The following is a 20,092-nucleotide window of genomic DNA, read 5'->3' as shown; positions in this document are numbered from 1 at the left end:
TTTTGAGAGATGCACACTCCCATGTACCTACACTGCCGTAAAGAAATAGACCATTGCTTCATCCGGCAGGGCGAGGACTTGGAGCCCAGGTAGCACGAAGGCAACTGACCCGCGGGGTGCTGGTCGCAGGACGCTGCCTCCGGGGGCTGAGGGGGCAACGGCCGGCGGGCGGGCGGGGGCGAGACTACAAGTCCCAGGGTGCTTTGCGCGCCCGCGGGCCGTGCGGAGCGAAGGGGCGGTGCGGAGGGGGTAGGGGGCGCAGCGGCCGCGGCGCGGAGGCGCAGGGCGCGGGCGCGGGCGCCTACGGTTGGCGCGCGGTAGCGATGCCGGGGGCCGGAGCCCGGGCGGAGGAGGGCGGCGGCGGCGAGGGCGCGGCGCAGGGGGCGGCCGCGGAGCCCGGGGCGGGTCCGGCGCGGGAGCCAGCGCGGCTGTGTGGCTATCTTCAGAAGCTGTCGGGCAAGGGCCCCCTGCGTGGCTACCGCAGCCGCTGGTTCGTGTTCGACGCGCGCCGCTGCTACCTTTACTATTTCAAGAGTCCGCAGGACGCGCTGCCCCTCGGCCACTTGGACATCGCGGACGCCTGCTTCAGCTACCAGGGCCCCGACGAGGCGGCGGAGCCGGGCGCGGAGCCGCCCGCGCACTTCCAGGTGCACAGCGCGGGAGCCGTCACGGTGCTCAAGGTGGGACCGCGCGCCCCAAAGCCGCCCGCGCGCTTCCGCCGGCGTCCCCTGCCTCGGCCACTGGCTTGCGCCATCCACCCTCCTTCCTCCAAGGCCTCCTCGCCCCTGCCCACGTCGGCCTGCCTTTCCCTGCTTCTCCACATCCCGCCCTCGTTCCTATCTCCTCCCCTCTATCTGGGCTTCGGCCAGTCTCGCTGGGGCTACCAAGCCCCGTCTCCTTCCTCAGACACCATGACCCATTATCTCCCTCTGCGCCTAACCTCGGGCCCGTCTCTGGTGTCTCCCGACCTCCACCATCCCGTGGATGTCCTGTGCAGCCTTCCCAGGCATCCGTGAGCGTAGGCTTCTATCCCTGGGGCCTCCTTTAGAACTCTGCCTATGGCCTTGGTACCTCAGTGAACCGCTCTGCGCTGCAGCGGCCTCCTCTGTAAAATGGGATAGCGGTAGTATCTACCTCATGGGGTGTTGGGATTAAATGAATTATACTTTAAACTGCTCAGTAAATGTCAGCGCTTTTATTTATTTGTTTATTTATTCTTTTTGAGACAGGATCTTGTTCTGTTGTCCAGGCTGGAGTGCAGGGGTGCGATCTCGGCTCACTGCAGCCTCCATGCCTGGGCTCAAGAGATCCTCCCACCTCAGCCTCCCAAGTAGCTGGGACCACAGGTGCGGGCCACCACGCCTGGCTAATTAATTTTTTTTTTTTTTTTTTAAAGAAACGGGGTCTCACTATGTTGCCCAGGCTAGTCCCGAACTCCTGGGCCGAAACCATCCTCCCCATCCAGCTTCCCAAAGTGCTGGGATGCCAGGCGTGAGCCAGAGTGCATTTAGCACTGTAGACAGAAAGAGCCAGATGGCAGGGCCCTTAGAGACAGTCCACTACATTTTCCTCCAGAGTGGACGGGGATGCTCCAGCTAAGGTCACACAGCCAGTAGGTGGCAGATCCTGTTTTCTTCCTCCTTGCTTTGTCCAGGATGGGTGGGAGGGGTCTTTTCAGCCAGTTATGCCTTGCTCCTTTGAGGCTCCCTTCATCCTCCAGTGGGCGGACAAAATGAGAGATACAGTGTAGAAGCAGGAGAGTAGAGTCAGGAGTCCTGGTGCTGAAAGGCCTCCCCTGTCCTTGGGAGTTCTGGGGGACTAGACTGTCACCTCCTAGGGGCCCACCTGCTTTGAGCACCTGGAGGGATCTGGGCCCAGGCCTGGAGCTGGGTATCCTTCTTCCAGGCTTTGCTCCCTGCCTGGTTTCTGTGAGTCTCCACCCTCACTCTCACTCCTCTTCCGTATTCCAAGTTGGGCTTTCTCCAGAGCAACAGGGTTGGGCTGGGGTGTATGAAAGTGCTCCCAAAGCTGGCCACGCGGAGAGCAGAGTAGGCAAACTCCTGGCCTTGTGAGCTGAGGACTGTTCCTCAGACCCCCAGAGCTGCTAACAGCTGGAGCTGCTCCCTGGAGATGTTCTTAGAGCTTTGCTGACTCAGCTTTTGCCAGTTCAAGCAGGATCTGATTCCCATGTTCTCTTGGGCTCCCCTGTCCTGTCTGTAAGTGGGTGCAGACAGCCTGTTTCCCCAAAGAAAACCAACTCGGGTTGCAGTCCTACACAGGCTTACTTAGAGAGTGCCTGTATAAACTTGGTAATGACCCTAGTGGGAGACTTTTGCCAAAGGCAGAGGCTCTTCCTCAGTGTACATACGGGCTGTCCCTGTGTCGGACGAATTTCCCGTGGGATGTTTGTTAAAGAAAATAGAGCATCGTGTTTCACATTTTTCCCAGATGACTGTAGAACTCTATCAGTTTTTTTCATTAAAATAATCTGAATCTCCTGTAATCCCAGCACTTTGGGAGGCCGAGACGGGTGGATCACGAGGTCAGGAGCTCGAGACCATCCTGGCTAACACGGTGACACCCCATCTCTATCAAATATACAAAAAATTAGCCAGGCATGGTGGCGGGTGCCTGTAGTCCCAGTTATTCGGGAGGCTGAGGCAGGAGAATGGCGTGAACCCGGGAGGCAGAGCTTGCAGTGAGCAGAGATCGCGCCACTGCACTCAGCCTGGGTGACAGAGTGAGACTCCATCTCAAAAAAAATTTTTAAAAATAAATAAATAAATAAATCAGAATCTACATAGGCAGGGTTACAAGGCGCATTGTTAGAAGTGTGGCTTTAAACTTCGATGGACTTGAACTTGAAGCAGGAGTCTGCTGCTCACACATATTGGACAAATTAAACCAGTTCCCTGCTCCAGTTTCCTCTTTGGTCTAGTGGGAATCATACCTTCCTCATTAGGTGGCTGTGAGGATTCTGGAGAATGTTATGGAAAATGGCTGGCACATTTTCCATAGTGGTATGGAAAATAGTAGGCACTACATGGCATATGAAACATCAAGCAGTGTCTTTGGCCAAATATGTAGTGTATTCATATAGTGGAATATTATGCAGTAGTAAACAAAGGTACTAGAGCTATAGGTGTCAACGTGGATTACTCTCACAAACAATAAAATTGAACAAGAAGTAAGTTACACACTGATTGTGTTCAGAATGATACCACTTATAGAAAGGTTAGGAAGATCATGTGAAACAGTACTACAGATCATAAGGATGTATGCTCTTTCGCGAGGGGAAGAGCTTTATGGGGCTGATGAGCCCTGGTTTCCAGGTAGTGGTTGCCTGTGATGGGAAGAGGGAGGATGTGATTGGGAATGGGTGCCTCAGGGCTTCTCCTGTTTTGCAGTGTTTTATTTCTTGGACTGGGTCATAGGTATATCAGTGTTTGTCCTATTATGCTATCCATCTTTTTGTAGGTTCAGAATTTTTTTTAAAGAAAGGAAATACATTTTCCTTTGGGTTACTGACAATGGAGGAATATTTTGACATGTAAAATTAAATTGGTCACAGAATAAGATAGTACCGAGTGTTGGCTATATACAACAATGGGAATGGAAATCAGGCAAGGCTTTCTGGAAGAAGGGAGGAGAAGGCCAGGCGTGGTGGCTCATGCCTGTAATCCCAGCACTTTGGGAGGCCGAGGCGAGTGGATCACTTGAGGTCAGGAGTTCGAGACCAGCCTGGCCAATGTGGTGAAACCCCATCTCTACTAAAAATACAAAAATTGGCTGGGCATGGTGGCACACGCTGTAGTCCCAGCTGCTCGCGAGGCTGAGGCAGGAGAATTGCATGAACCCGGGAGGTGGAGGTTGCAGTGAGCCGAGATCACACCACTGCACTCCAGCCTGAGCGACAGAGTGAGACTCCACCTTAAAAACAAACAAACAAACAAGCAAAAAACACCCCGACTCTAAAACCCTGCTCCCCCCCCTTTTTTTTTTTTTTTGAAACAGAGTCTTGCTGTGTCGCCCAGGCTGGAGTGCAGTGGCACAGTCTCTGCTAACTGCAACCTCTGGCTCCCGGGTTCAAGCAATTCTCCTGCCTCAGCCTTCCGAGCTGAGGGACTATAGGCGCGTGCCACCGCTCCCAGCTAATTTTTGTATTTTTAGTAGAGACGGGGTTTCACCATATTGGCCAGGCTGGTCTCAAACTCCTGACCTCGTGATCCACCTGCCTCCGCCTCTCAAAGTGCTGGGGTTACAGATGTGAGCCACCGCACCCAGCCAGGCGTGTGTTTTAAGAAAATTAAATTTCATTGTACAGTTATTTCTTTTGAGCTGTAGGAGTAAAATCTTTATGGTGTAAGTATGGAAATTACCAGTTTATCTTCCTTTTCGTCTTTCAAATGCAAGAACTGATTCCCTTAAGCCTTAATGTTTAACTTTAGGGCTGCCCAGCCATAGAGGAGACCCTGATTTCTAAGGATTTTAAGTTAGGATTTAGCCCTGCTCAGACTTCAGCTAGTTGTGTATAATTTTACAAATACCATTTCTTATCACAGAGGGTTAAAAAGTAAAGAAAAATCAGCAATTTTCTTATGCTATTATCATATGTTTTTCTTATTTACAAGTGTCTTTCAGCCCTCTCTGGAGAAGCTGTGGTTTTGTTGGGCTTTTTCAAAATGTTTTTCTATGTAAGTCTTAATGAAAGCTGATATAGGAATTTCTTGGTAAACTCCTCTATTCCCAAACTTAGGGATTTGATCTGGTGCCTTATGAGGTAATAGAGGCTAGAGAGGGGATGTGATTTTGCCAACATCATGAAGCTAGACTCAGACCCTCTCTGAAAGTAGAGGCTCCAGGAACAGTGAATGTCTAAAATGTGTAGTATCTAATTGTATTGTCTGTTCTGACAAGTCTACTGTTTTTTGACTTTGTTGGGGATCGGATAAGGCGTAGTAGTAGTCTTTCCTTTTATTGCATTTAATATCTGTCCTTTTTGGATAGTGAGTATCACAAGGGAACATTTTACTGCCCAGTTCTTTACCAGGATGCCTAGTACCTTTTGCTGGACATGTCTGGAAACTGCTGCAAGGGTCTGGCAAAGGCTGATGCTTCCTGTGTGCGTCTCTCTCTGTGTGTAGGGGTGCTGGAGGCTTCTCACAGAGCTTTACTGGAATCTGAGGCACTTAGGGGAAGGAGAGCATGTGACTGACCGAGGGTGAAGCTTAAACAGCCTTGATCTTCCAGATCTCTGCAGTCTTTGGAGCAAGAGAGCGTCATCAGACCGTCAGCAAATGAATTCCTCCCTCCGTAGGTGCTTGGTGCTAAATAGACATGTGTATTGGTTTCTGAGCCACACGTAACTGAATAGCTGTGTACCCCTATTCTTAACCACTTTTGTGGGAATGCACATTCCCTGGTGTTGAAATTTCTCTTAATGACAAACATTTGTCGGCTTGGGTAATCATATTGTGTTCAGTGCAAAATAGATGTGGTGAACCAGCCTCCTTTGCTGTTTGGTTCTTCTAAGCTGTTCTGCCCTAGGGCATCTGCTCAGTCTTGAAGCATTATTTAACTCTTTAAGTTATGGGAATTTAACTTTTCATGGCTTTCCAATTAGTAAGTTCCTTCAAGGCAAGTCCAGTATTGTGCTTGTGATATCACAGTGGCATTCCATCTCCCTCTCCCACTGCCTCACACAGTCCTCATTGCAGGGGAGTCTCTATCCTATTACCTGCTAACCAGAGGGTAAGCTCCCTAAGGACTGTGTGTATCCTCAGCTCCTGCAACAGTATCTGGCACAAAGGAGACGTGCTATAAACTAGTGTTTGTGTTCCTGAAAAATTTGTATGTTGAAGTGCCAGCTCCCAGTGTGATGATATTTAGAGGTGGGGCCTTTGGGAGGTAATTAAGTCATGAGGGTGGAGCCTTCATGAATGGGATTAGTGCCTTTATAAAAAGAGACCCTGGAGAGATGATCTCCCCTTCCACCTATGAGGATACAGCAAAAAGGCATTCCTTTGCAAACCAGGAAGAGGGCCCCCGCCAGGAACCAGATTGACCAGCACCTTGATTTTGGACATTCCAACCTTCAGAACTGAGTAAATTTCTGTTGTTTAAGCCACTCAGTCTGTGGTATTTTTGTTATAACAGCCTGAACCGACTAAGGTAAGGTGCCCAGGTAGACATTTGTTGAATGAATGAATAGAAAATGGTCACCCAGTAAGCACTGGTTTTGGTGTGAGCCCTGACCCTTTAGAAGTGATCAGCCAGAACTCCCAAATATACAGGTGTATTACATGCCATTCTTGCCTCATGTCGTGGAGGTGGCAGCCATTCAGTGAATGCCCACTGAATTTAACAGACATCAGGAATCCAAAAGGGGGTTATGACTCACCCTTCCCCAGAGGAGAGAGCTTACAGTCAGTTCCATATTTTCAGGTCTCATATATTTCATGTCCATGGTCAGGACTCCAAGGACACTGTTATAGCAGAGGCAAACTTTTTATGTAAAGGGCCACATACTATTTTAGGTTTTGCGCACTCTGCCATATCTGTCACTATGCTGTTGTAGTACAGAAACAACCATAGAATGAGTATAGCTGTGTTTTAACTTTTAGTTATGGACAATGAAATTTGGATTTCATATAATTTTCACATTTCACAAAATATTCTTTTGATTTTTTTCAACCATTTAAAAATGTTAGCTGGGCACAGTGGCTCACTCCTGTAATCCCAGCACTTTGGGAGGCCGAAATGGGAGGATCACTTGATCCCAATAGTTCGAGACCAGCCTAGGCAACAAAGTGAGACCCTATCCCTACAAAAATGTAAAAAAACTAGCCAGGCGTGGCTGGATGTGGTGGCTCACGCCTGTAATCCCAGCACTTTGGGAAGCCGAGGTGGGTGGATCACTTGAGGTCAGGAGTTTGAGACCAGCCTGACCAGCATGGTGAGACCCTGTCTCTACTAAAAATACAAAATTAGCTGGGTGTGGTGGCGGATGCCTGTAATCCCAGCTGCTTGGGAGGCTGAGGCAGGAGAATTGCTTGAACCCAGGAAACAGAGGTTGCAGCGAGCTGAGATGGCGCCATTGCACTCCAGCCTGGGCGACAAGAGCGAAACTCTGTCTCAAAACAAAAAACAAACTAGCCAGGCATGATGGCACATGTCTTTAGTCCCAGCTACTTGGGAGGCTGAGGCAGGAGGACTGCTTGATCCCAGGAGGTGGACATTGCAGTGAGCTGTGTTTTCTCCACTGTACTCCAGCCTGGGTGACAGAGGGAGACCCTGTTTCAAAAAAATAAAATAGCAAAATAAAAATGTTAAAACTGCCCTTGCCTTGTAGATTGTACAGAAATAGGCAGAGACTGGAAATGACCGCAGGCTGTAGTTCACTGACTTGTGTTCTAGGAAGGCCTCAGGAGCTTCCCACTCATTCACTCACTGTGTGTGCTTAGGCACTGGGGATATGACTGGACAAGACAAACAGTCTCTGTCCTCCTGGAGCTTTCAGTAGGTGGGGGGGACAGACGTTAATAAAATATAACAAACACCAACCAGTGCTAGGAAGTTTGAAAGGAAAGATATGCAATGCATGTATAGTTCAGGATCTTGATCTGGTTTATGGTTGGTGGAGGGCTAGGAAAGACTTTCCTGAAGAAGTGACATTTGAGCTGAGACTCAGAGGATGAGTTGGTGTTGACTGGGGCGGGGGTGGGGGTGGAGAGGAGGAAGTAAAGTGTTGTAGGGAGAGGAAATGGCATAAGCAGAGGCCCTTAGGTGGGGGTGCTGGTTGCATGTGGGACTCAAGGAGTGCCTGGTGGCAACTAGGAGTGAAGGGGACATAGCCTTTGGAAGAGGCAGGCCTTGGGCCAGGGCAGGATTTTGTTTTCGTCTTAAGAGCTAGAGTCAGTAGAGTTTTAAGCAGGGTTTGACAAATAGGTTTTTTTTTTTCTTTCTTCTGCTCCCAGATAGATTGTTTTAGGCCATTTGTGCTGCTGTGAAAAAATACCATAGACAGGGTAGCTTATAAACAACAGAAATTTATTTCTCATAGTTCTGGAGGCTGGGAAGCCCAAGATGAAGGCACCAGCAGATTTTGTGTCTGGTGAGGGCTCACTCTGCTTTAGAGGTGGTGCCTTCTAGTGGTGTCCTCATAGCAGAAGGGGACAGACAAGTTCCTTCTGGGACCTCCATCTATGTATGTTTGTATATATGTATGTATATATCTATCTATCTAAATGTATTTTTCTCCTCAAATTCCTTTTACCACTCTGGCCTCTTTCATAAGGACCCTGATCTCATTCCAGAGGGCTCTGCCCTCATGACTTAAATCACTTCCCACAAGGCTTCCCTCTTAATACATCATCTTGGGGACTGGGTCTCAACACGTGAATTTTGCGGGGACACACATTTGGACTGTGGAACTGATGGTTTGGTCATGCCTAGTATTTTTATGTAACTAGGTTAGAGGATTATCGTGTTGGGTACGAAGGGTTGATGTATTTATATGTTATGTACTGGCAAACAGATTTAAAAGTAGATAACTGCAAAGCTGAACCTATCTTGAGCAGTTGCTTCTTAATTTTGTTTCTTAGTGGTGGGTGTTGTGATGGGTGAAGCTCGATTTGGCAGGTGTGTGTGTGGCTAGGGCCGGCCCGCCCTGGTGGACTTCCTTTCCTGAAGCATTCCTAATGGCCCCCGGCATTGACTTCTCTCCTGCTGCACTTGCTTTGCTCATATGCACATTACCAGTTTCCTTCCTCCGTGGAGATGACGATTTCTTGAGAAATGGAAGGAGTATTCAGATGTACCAGCTCCCACCTCATGTCTGAGGGGGGTGGACCAGTCTTCTCGATCAGTTGCTTTTACCTTTGAGCCACTGGGGTGCAGACTTCCCACCTCCAGTCAGAACAAAATACAAACAGTAACACCCCCTTCCTCTAAAGAAAGAAAGACACCCCACCATTGTAGAAGTGACTGTCAGTTTGGGAGAGGGAGAGGCATTTTCATTAGCAATTTTCGGTTCTGGTATTTATGTAGTGGGATCTTAATGACATTTGATCGGGTGTTCACCCATATCCTGTCAGGCCAGCCCTCAGCTGGGTTTTGTTTGCTTTCACAGAGTGAATGCAATGTGGAAATGGTAAACTGGGTAGTGGTGACTAGTTAGTGGCTTGTAACTAGTGTTCTGTGAAGTACTTTGCCTGGAGTGCTCAGTTCAGTAAACATCTTGAGCACTCGGATATGTGAGGCCATGTGAGGGGCAAGAAGCAGAGAGGATCCCTGGGGAGACTGTGGCTTTCGTGATTGTCCAGCAGGCAGTAGCTCACCAGCCAGCACAGGAGGCCCTCAGTCGGCTACAGATTCAGGATGGTTTTGCTCCTGGTCTAGTCTTTGAGTGTCTGCTGTTGTGTCCTACCAGAGCATCACCTCCTGGGAGATTTTGTCAGTGTATTTCACTACTGTGCCTTTCATACTTAGAGGATCCCAGCACCTGTTAGATGCTTGTTGGCTAAATGCATGCTTTAAGCCCTCATATTCTCTGTGTGTGTGTGTGTGTGTGTGTGTGTGTGTGTGTGTGTGTGTGTGTGGTGTGTGCTTTCATTTCATGGTGAAACGGATGTTTGTAGTGTCCATTTACTCAGCAAATATTTTTGAGCATTTATCATATTCTAAGCACTATGCTTCTTGCTGCAAATACGGCAGTGAAAATTTTCCATTGATTTAAGAAACTGTAGTGTTAACTTTAAAAATAGCTTAGCATCTGATATAATCAAAGAATTGTAAGAGTTTTGAAAAAAACATTGAAGAGGACCATGTTTGTAGTATTCAGCACTGAGATAAATATCACATGTCTGCAAGTTTTTTGATTCTGAGAAGTCTGGCACTTCTCCATAGTAAATGAAGGGGAGGGGGCATCCATATGTAAAATACTAATCTGGATATAGCCCAGGGCCAGAAATCTGTGATTTGTGTAATAATTTTGGTGAACACTGCAGAATTGGAGAGTTCTGTATAACTGATTATCAAGAAAGCTCCCTGAAGATGGGACAAGTGAGTTAGTAAATGTTGGTATAATTGTGTAGCTGCTCAAAGACTTAGTTCCTGTTTGATCAGCAACATGTGTTCCCTGTAAGCTGGGAATCACCATCTTCTAATGAGTTTGCATGCTTGGCCATTTTCTTAGCCTTTGCAGAGATTGCCTGGGAGAACTAGAATCCAGTGTGAGAAGTGGGGATTTGGTAGCTGAGATCCTGTGTGCTTCTTCTTTCTGCCCCTTTCCTAGGCCAGTGCTACTGTACCAGCAGACTTTCCTTGAGCAGACTGCCCCTGGGCTGGGACTTGTGTCGCTGAGTGTCAGATGGCAGGCCTGGCCGTGGCCTGGAGGTGGGCAGGCTAATGTTATCAGAGATGTTGATCTTGGATTATAGGAATTATTTCTAGGCAGCAAGCCCAGTATTCGTTTTCCTCTCCAGCTCTCTGGTATTCAGGAGAGGCTGTGCTTGCAGAGAAGGTGGCCAGCTTTCTAAATGGATGCAGCCAACTGGCCATTCACCAAACAGACTTTGTTGAGCAGGAGTCAAGCTTTGCCTCTGGCCTCAGGGAGCTTCTGTGTCTGTTTTGGGTGTGATTAGGGCATTGTCAATAGGTGGCTCTGGGAGCTGGAGAAAGGCATTCATTATTTTTGCTCAAGGGTCATTATCCCAAAGTTAGAACTGGAGAGGCCCTCAGAGATCAGCCCCCTTCCCATGTGTGATACAGAGAGGAAGCTGAGTCCCACAGCTAGCTACCCTACCACTGAAACCTTCTCTTTCTCCAAACACATGAACGATATTTTACCATTTTAAACCCAGCAGTTTGATGATACTTGCTTTATATATCTGTCTTAATCCATTAGTAGAAAATTGGGCTTATTCTTTTTTTAGTAGTTGTATATGGAGACTCAAATTGTACCTTCAACCATTTTGTGTTGGGGCACAGATTTAAGAAGTTTAGTCACATGGAGGTTGGAAATTAACAGCATAGGTTATAAACTTCCAGTGGGGGTTGACTTGATAGGAGGCATCAGTGATGTTTCCCTGGCAGAGATTGAGGCCTGGTGCATCCCTTTTGAGAGGGCTTCTCTTTGGAGGTGGCTTTGGTTTTCTCTTTGGTTCGTCAAAGGAAAACAGGCAGTTGGCAGATGGCTGTATCTTTTCATTCTGCTCTGTAAGGCATACCCTCTGGCCTTAGAAGTGAACCACTTTTTATACTGTTTACACAGCTCTCTTGTATATACTGTCGTAGAGGTAACATGCTGATAAGACTTTTTTTGTTTCTGTCTTTTAAAGGAAAATAGCTCCCTCAGAACCGCAGTTCTTAAATTTTGTGTGGAAAAGACTCCTCCTGGGTTCTGTTAAAATGCAGATTGTGGGGTTCGTCCCCTGGAGATTCTGCTTTAGTTGGCAGGCCAGAGTGGGCCTCAGGAATCTGCCTTTCTTTCCAGCATCCCAGCCCTTCTGCTGCAGATCTCTGTGGCTTCCCTGTGAAACACTGCTCTCCTCCCGATGATGAATGTTCTCTTTGGCTGTGAAGAAAAGACTGACCCTGTATGATGGTGGCTTTCTAAGTGGACTAGAAGTAACTAAACTGCTTGGGTGAAGACCAGTGAAGTGTGAGCCCTCCATCCTCGGGTTGACTCTCTGTGGTTTATAGCTGCATATCTTCTTTGCATTCTGAGTTTCTATGCTGCAGAGGAGTGGCTTTTGGCCCAATTCTCCATTGGCCCCAAGGTTTCTGTCTCCTTTGCTGATCATGGTGGCTGGCAGACCCTGCGTGCTAGGGTTCCTTCCTGAGCATTCAGAGGGAGGCTCCAGGAGGGAACAGTGTTCACTTGGCATCTTTCGGTATTTCTGGGAGGGTGAATTGCGGTGATCACCACCACCAAAGAGCTGGTAAGTACTTTCAGATCCCCCAGCTTTTCACCAGAGAGAAGTGGGTAACAATGATATAGGACGACCATCTGATACTCCTGAGACACCAACTCCACCTTAAAACTGTTAGAAATCACCGTGGTTCCCAAACATGCCTGTAAATTCACTGAAAGACTAGGCGGGTTCCTGGTACCTGGCTCCACTGCCTCCCGAATCTCTGGTGGGTGGAGCCTGGGAACCTGTCCCAACTCCGTTTCCTAAAACTTCATGTTAAGTCAGTCATTCTTTTGCCCTAGTTTTAGTTGAAAAACATCAAGCAGAATAATGTGGTATTGCATAGTGTGTGGAAGCCAATGTAGGCAGAGGTGGAGCAAGACCATCCAATAGGCTACAGGCTGTGGCTGCAGGAGTTGTTATTTATCCTGAGCTCATCCCTGGCTCTCTCACATTGTGCAATGGCAGAGCTGAGAGGGAACCATAGGAATGTAGCCCTGTGGTCACTTGGAGGCCTCGTGCTCCCTTTCTCTCTGAAACAGAAAGTATTTTGACAGGCTTCTACATTTCCTGTAGGGACGAGCATGTCCGGAGAGTGGCCTTGTCCTTGCCCTTGTCTTGATGAAATCTGTGGCTCAGCCCAGCTGGGTGGCCTGGGCTGTGAGAGGCTTTGATGTGGCCAGATCCCTCACAAGCCCAGTTGTTTTCATTGCCCACTTTCCTGTGAACTCATATTTGCTCTTCTTTATTCTAGTTGTAGGCCCTATTCTTCTAGTCCATTACCCTTAGTTGCTAATCTCTGTCAAATGGTATTTGCTTAAAAATGTATTTGCTGAATATGGGTTTAAGAAATGGCTTTTCTCTCAAGGTGTTTGCTTTTTAAAAGGGGTGCTTGAGTGTTAGAGATGGCAGAACTCCTCAGACTACCACCTACCAGAATGGATGATGAATGTGGCATCTTCCCAGGGAATGACTGCCCACCTCAACGCAGACTCTTCCGAGACATTGATTATGGGTTCTAGGTGTGTGCTCAGCCTTTGAAAGGGGCTAGATTAGAACTATTTTAATAAGATACAATTATTTTGTAAGACATATGAATGCTAATTTTAAGATAGCAATTTTAAAAGATATGAAAGGAGAATTTGTTATGTTCAGTAGAGGAATGGAGGTTTGTGACCTTGCATTCCATTTTCCAAGGAGCCAGGAGATCCAGTATTTGCCTTCTTAGTCTCTGTTGCTGGGCTGAAACAGAAGATTTCAAAACCTTCCCGGGGAAAAAAATACATTTTTTTTTTCCACTGGTGCTGGGCCAGATCCCTTGAGATTGTTTCCAGGCTCATGATTTTGAAACACTCAGGAAAAAATTTGGAACCTAGAGTTATTTATCAGATTCGGGGTTATAGTCTGTTTTCCATTTGAATTTTGTTTTGTATTATCAGGCTGCTTACAATATTCTTGTGCTTTTTATTGCTTATGGAAGAAATTACTTTAGACATTTCTTAGAGATCCAGATATCCTTCCTTGAGTTTAAGAAACAAAAATTCCTTCATTATGAGCAGCCATTGCATTCTTTTCAGAAATGGATACCCAAAACTATCCATGTAATTTAAATTGCTTTCTAGAAGGTATGCAGACTTGACCTATTCTGTATATATATTTTCCTTCCTGTGGCTCCTTCGTGATTGTTGGTTATGTTGTTCTTTTGGCTAATAAACATGGTAGGACCTGACCCTTTGGGAAGGAACCCAGAGTTCATAACCCTAAGGGGGTGATTGAGATGGTGTGCATCACATAGAGCGTGTTGGAGGAATGATCGTTTGGTTGTATTAGGGATGTTGGCTGGCCTTACAGATGAGGTGCTTGAACTGGGTCTTGAGTGAGTGGGAATTTGTTAGGGAGGTGTTAGTGCAGTAGGAGCAGAGATTGTGAAGGCTTTTGTGGGCCTTTTGTGTGGGAGAAAGGTTATAGTTCTATGGAGTGTGGGGCAGTGTGGGCCAGATTTCTCGACACTTGGAAGCCATGAGAGAGTTTTAAGCATGCGACATATATGACTTCATTGGCTTGGTGTCAGAAGAGAGTTTGGAGAGGAGAGACTGAGACAGCAAGTCCAGTTAGGAAGCTGTTGCAGAGGCCCAGGGGTAGATGAATCTGGAGACCCAGAGGCCCAGGGGTAGATGACTCTGAGACTGTCAGGATGCATGAATCTGAGAGACTGACAAGGGAGTCCTTAGGAATAGGAGACCTGGCGATTCTATTATATCAGGCTGGAGAAGTTTCTGTCCTCCCCATATTTGCTTGTGTGTGGTGGTGTTATTGCTCACAGCAGTCTATTTTTGAGAAACACCCTTAGAGCAGAATTGTGATTAAGAGTGGAACCATGTTGGCCATCATAGACTGATGGTCATGCCCTCTCCCAGTGACACTATGCTGAGCCCTCTAGATTTAATGTCCAGAGGACCTTCTCTACTGATGTGGGGACCAGCATCTGATATAGTTTTATTTGTCCCTGAAGCCAACCTAGAGGCTTTTATTTGAACTTTGCTATTGATTGAGGCCATCAGCATTTCAATATTTGAGAAAAACCATAGGAGAACTTGTGATTTCTGCTAAAATGCTGAGAGGATTGATTTTGTCTTGGACATGCTCTCTCATCCTCCCCCTTGATAGCAAGTAATGCAGACTCGGGTTTGAGTTTTGACTGTGCCAAGTGGCTATGAGATTTTGGGTAAACATGATAATATAGGTAGTTGATACACAATGAGTACTTTGTGCCAAATACTCTTCTGAGCTTAACACATGTTAAGTGGGTTATCATGGGTAAACATGATAATATAGATAGTTGATACGTAATGAGTACTTTGTGCCAAACACCCTTTTGAGCTTAACACATGTTAACTCATTAATCTTCAATACCATGAAGTAGGTTCCTATTATTATTATTTCAATTTTACCAGCAAGGAATCCGAGGCCCAGACAATTTATGTAACATACCTAACATAGCCAGCCAGTAGCAGAGCTGGGATTTGAACCTTGGTAGTTAGGCTCCAGGGTCCATGGGCAAGCAGATGATACTGTTTGGGGAGAGTTAGTTACGAGGGTTAAATGACAGTGTGTACAAAGCGAAAGCATAGTGTCTGGCACACAGGAATTGTTTAATTGATGGTGTCTAATATAATATGCAAATATAGATTATGGAAGAGTCTATATAATTTTAATACAGTTTTATAAAGAAAATTGGTTTTCTACCAGTTGGCTAGAAAATTGGTAGAAAATATATGGGTAGAGAATTTTCTATACATTTATGGGTAGAAAGATGTTTGGAAATACCAAAGTATTGATGGAGGTTATTTCTGGTGATGCAGCTATGTTCATTTTATTTTCTTCTTTGCTTTCCTGTGTTTTCCAAATTCTCCTCAGCAGATGTAGATTGTTATTATTTGAAATATAAGTCTAAAATATGTTGTTTTTTTAAAAAACTAAAGATTAATGGGATCTCACCAGACAAACAGGACTTCCCACAGTCCAGGAAGAGTGAAGAGCCCTGCAAAGCTATGGTGGTGTGAAACTCTACACCATGCTTAGTGACTTTGAAGTTGTTTGGTCTTTTTTCAGTTCGTCATTGTCTATTAATTTATTTGTAGTGTTTTAGACACATATTTTCTTTGCTTTGCTTTCTTTGTGGGTTTAGAAAGCCCTTTACCTTCCAAGAGAATAGAAATGTTAGGACAGCAGTTTCTTGTGCTGCTGGGGAGACTAATCAGCCCTCTTACAATCAGTGACTCCCTGCTGCCTGGAGACGGCTTGCAGGGTTGCCCATGGGAGAAGCAGCTCCGGGGCTTACAGTTTGAAGTGTCTGTCCTTCTAGCTTTCAATTTTGGGCTCGGTCTTGAAAGAGTGTTTTGTTTTCCTCGTCTACTGCATCATGGTGCACATGGCATTCATTTTCTGCATAGAGTCTTGTGGCTGCTGTTTATACTTCAGTTTTAGCTAAACCTTCCCATGTGAATTTCTGCTGTGCCACATTGCTTGATTTAAGTCCTATCATCCCTTCCATACCTTTATAATTTGGTGGAAATCTATACAACTGTTGTTGTAAGAGGCAGAAAGAGATAGAAACTTAATTTTAATTATACAGGCTTTTTTTTCTAATTTAATGGTTTATTAAATTTATTAAATTCATTCATTTAATGGTTTTTATTAAATTCATTAGTTTATTAAATCATGAATTGAATTTGAAATTATTTTCTCTGATGATAGGTTTCTCACCCAGGGCATCACTTATTTTTTTTCCAGGTATTTGACCAGTTGTCCTAATGCTATTATATATATAATATATATAAATTATATATATATTTTTGGAGACAGGGTCTCGCTCTGTCACCCAGCCTGGAGTACAGTGGTACAGTTATGGCTCACTGCAGCTTCAACCTCCTGGGCTCAAGAAATTCTCCCACCTCAGCCTTCTGAGTAGCTGGGACTACAGGCATGCACCACCACACCTGGCTAATTTTTGTACTTTTTGTAGAGAGGGGATTTCACCATGTTGGCCAGGCTGGTCTCGAACTCCTCGGTTCAAGCGATCTGCCTGCCTCTGCCTCCCAAAGTGCTGGGATTATAGGTGTCAGCCACTGTGCCTGGCCTATTATTGTTATATTTTTAAGAGACAGGGTCTTTTGTTTTGTTTTTGATATGGAGTTTTGCTCTTGTTGCCTAGGTTGGAGTGCAATGGCACAATCTTGGCTCACTGTAATCTCTGCCTCCCAGGTTTAAATGATTCTCCTGTCTCAGCCTCCCAAGTAGCTGGGATTACAGGAGTGTGCCACCACACCTGGTAAATTTATATTTCTAATAGAGACGAGGTTTTACCATATTGCCCAGGCTGATCTTGAACTCCGGGGCTTAAGCAATCTGCCTGCCTCTGTCTCCCGTAGTGCTGGGATTACAGGCATGAGCCACTGTGCCTGGCCTATTATTATTATATTTTAAAGAGACAGGGTCTTCTGATTTCATTTCGAGACAGAGTTTCACTCTTGTTGCCCAGGCTGGAGTGCAGTGGCGCGATCTCGGCTCACTGCAGCCTCCGCTTCCTGGGTGTAAACGATTCTCCTGTCTCGGCCTCCCGAGTAGCTGGGATTACAGGAGTGTGCCACCACACCTGGCTAATTTTGGCATTTTTAATAGAGACGAGGTTTCACCATGTTGGCCAGGCTGGTCTTGAACTTCTGACTTCAGGTGATCTGCCTGTCTCGGCCTCCCAAAGTGCTGGGATTACAGGAGTGAGCCACAGTGCCCAACCAAGAGATAGGTCTTGCTCTGTCGCCCAGGCTGGGTACAGATCTCGGCTCACTGCAAACTCTGTCTCCTGGGCTCAAGCGATCATCTAACTTCGGCCTCCTGAGTAGCTGGTACTACAAGCACACGCCACCATGCCTGGCTAATTTTTTTTTTTTTTTTTTTTTTTGTAGTGATGTGGTTTCACCATGTTGCTCAGGCTGGTCTCAAACTCCTGAGCCCAAGTGATTCACCCACCTGGGCCTCCCAAAGGGCTAAGATTACTGGCATGAGCCACTGCGCCTGGCCTCTGGATTTCTTAATTGGATACCTGGGCATTTTATGTTGATTATAATTATAAACTTGTTTCCCACTGTTTATTGTTGGCATAAAGGAAAATGTTTGCTTGCGGTGAATATCTCAGAGGTAGGAATTAACCAGATCTCATCCAGTTCTGTATTCTTAGTGCTAACTACTGGACTTGGCCCAAGTTAGGCTCTTAATAAACATTTGTCAAGCAAATGAACACTTTATGTACATGGTGTTGTGCCTTTTTCCTCTTTTGGACTACTTTAGCTACATTCCCAGGAATAGAATTGTGGGTCAAAGAATGCGAACATTATTATAGCTTCTAAAATGTGATAAATTTTGATAGGTGGACATTGTTTACCAAAGGGAATAAAAGCTTAGATAAACTTGTTGTTTAGTGGAGATGATGAGACCCGACTCCCTGTAGATGCTGCTGGGTTGCTACTCCAGCCCCTGTCCTCACAATCATGTACTTCCTGCTGAGAGTGGGCCCATAATATACATGTATTGAAATCAGTTAACTTGTAATCAAACAACTTTATTGTGGGACTTGTCTAAGCATCAAGTTGAGAGCTGGTGGGAGGCTGAGGGGAGTCTCTGGGGCCCAAGAGGAGGAACAGGTGGCCAGGGCCTGTCTCACACAAGAGTGGGCTTCTGGGTTTTGAGCTACTGGAGACCTGGGGACAGCAGCTTGTGGGAGCAGCTGGGGCATCACATGGTACTTCTCAGCCAGCTGTCAAGGACTGCATTCCCACCTCAAGCAGAATGTGGATGGCTTGCTTTTATTCTCCGAGCTGGTGCCTCATGACTTGGCACCCCAAGGCAGCAGATGGCTGTCATGTAGAATTGTGCCCACCCAATCCTTGTCTGCCCCTCTCCCTCACCCAGGACGTTCATGCAGCCATGTAGGAGACAACTACAATGGCTTTCCAAGATGTTCAGCTTGGTCTCATATTGGGATTGGTGCCATATTTGACCTGGGATTTCAGCAGTGTTGAGGAAGTAGCAACAATTGAACATGAGAGGATGAGTCAGATATTTGAGTGTTTATATTCAGGACACTGTGCAAGGCATCTTGGATCGTATTGAGACCAGCAGGTCTGGTCTCTGCCTTTAAGGAACTCGGGTTAGTGAGGAACACGCAGGGAGTGCCCTCACCTCCATGGGAGGGTTACCTGGGCTACCAGATTCTCCGAGCTCCCTATTCAGAGAATGGAGACAAAATGTACACCCAGATCAGGGAAGCCTGCTCTGAAGAGGTGGCCTTTGCATTGGATCTTGAAGGGTGAGTAGGAAGGAGCTGAGGAGACTGGTGTTAGGGGAGACAAAATGCACACCCAGGTCAGGGAAACCTGCGCTGAAGAGGTGCCCTTTGCATTGGACCTTGAAGGGTGAGGAGGAAGGAGCTGGAGAGACTGGTGTTAGGGGAGACTCAGGAGCTGGCCTGGGTAAGGCATCAGACAGCACACACCAGCACCTGGCTTCTTGCTGGGTGCTTGCCTGGCATCGGCTCCCAATTCTCTGCTGATCTGTGGAGCTCTGCCTTGTCACTGTTTCTTCTAGCATGAGTGGAATGCCTGTCTGGCTCTCCAGAACTTGGGACCACAGCATTTTGGTCATTCTGAGGGGTGGGGGGCAGATGGTGATCCTTCCCGGTCCTCACTCCTCCGGCGGGCGTGTCTTTGGTGAATGCTGTGTGGTCCTGGCCGTTAGCTTCTGCGCTGACTGGCTCATCGTCACCAGCTGAGCTGAGGCTCAGCGGAGGGAACTCCTGGTGATAGACCTAGCAAGGTGTTGTCTGTGCAGCCAGATCACTCAAAGGTCCTACTCGCACCACTTTCGGAGCACTGAATAAAGGCACTATAGCTGGGGCCAGACCAGCAGATGCCTGGGTTCCTAAAGAATGTTGGCCTCTCCTTGGACATTAATGGACCATGGGGTGGTTGGAGATATGGAGACGCCTGTTTAAAGAGAGAAGTTATCTTGAGTTGTAAAGTGCTGTAGAAGGGCAATGGTGTTGGCTGCCCCACACCCCCATGGACCCCATGCCCTTGGCTTATGTTATAATCCTGAGGTACTGTTTCCTGCCAAGCCAGATCTCCCACCAACCTTGGCTCTCAAAATGGAATATATTTGCCATTGTAGTGTAGACCAGCACTGTTCAGTAAAGATAAGATGTGAGCCACATATATACTTTTAAATTTTCAATTAGCCACATTAAACCAGTAAAATTAATTTTAATACTATTGTATTTATTCAGTGTATCCAAAAGATTTTATGTGGCACTGGCCATCTCTTATGTGCTCAGTAGTCACGTCTGGCTAGGCTACTGTGTTGGTACAGGGCAGATCTGAACCAATTTCCTGGAACTGGGGCGATAAAGAGGCTGGTTTGTGATTATACATTTAATTAGGCCTGAGCCGAATCTCCATTTAGTCCTTTGCTAAAAGATACCAGATAAAAAACGCAGAGGCTTTTTGGATTTCTGCTGATTTTGCTGTGTTGTACTTTTAGTGGTGCTCAGTCTTAGAACCTGTGTGTGTTTCTGTCTTTGGGTTTCAGCTGTCTTCAGAAAAGGCCCTTTGGGGCTTTTCTGT

At 46.6% G+C, this 20,092-nt stretch overlaps 1 protein-coding gene across 2 annotated transcripts in view; it reads left to right on the top strand.

Annotated features, from left to right (window-relative positions):
* Positions 1-258: 258 nt before the first annotated feature.
* TBC1D2B (TBC1 domain family member 2B) overlaps positions 259-20,092 on the top strand; it is an 82,532-nt gene continuing 62,698 nt past the window's right edge. For both annotated transcript variants that reach the window (XM_031002319.3, XM_055363912.2), the window contains exon 1: positions 259-680. In XM_031002319.3, the coding sequence (XP_030858179.1) occupies positions 324-680 (357 nt within the window). In that variant the 5' untranslated portion in view covers positions 259-323. The remainder of the gene's footprint in view (positions 681-20,092) is intronic.

The sequence above is a fragment of the Gorilla gorilla genome, chromosome 16 (genome assembly GCF_029281585.2).
Source record: "Gorilla gorilla gorilla isolate KB3781 chromosome 16, NHGRI_mGorGor1-v2.1_pri, whole genome shotgun sequence".
Lineage (NCBI taxonomy): Eukaryota > Metazoa > Chordata > Mammalia > Primates > Hominidae > Gorilla > Gorilla gorilla.
This window is presented reverse-complemented; position numbering and strand designations above follow the sequence as displayed.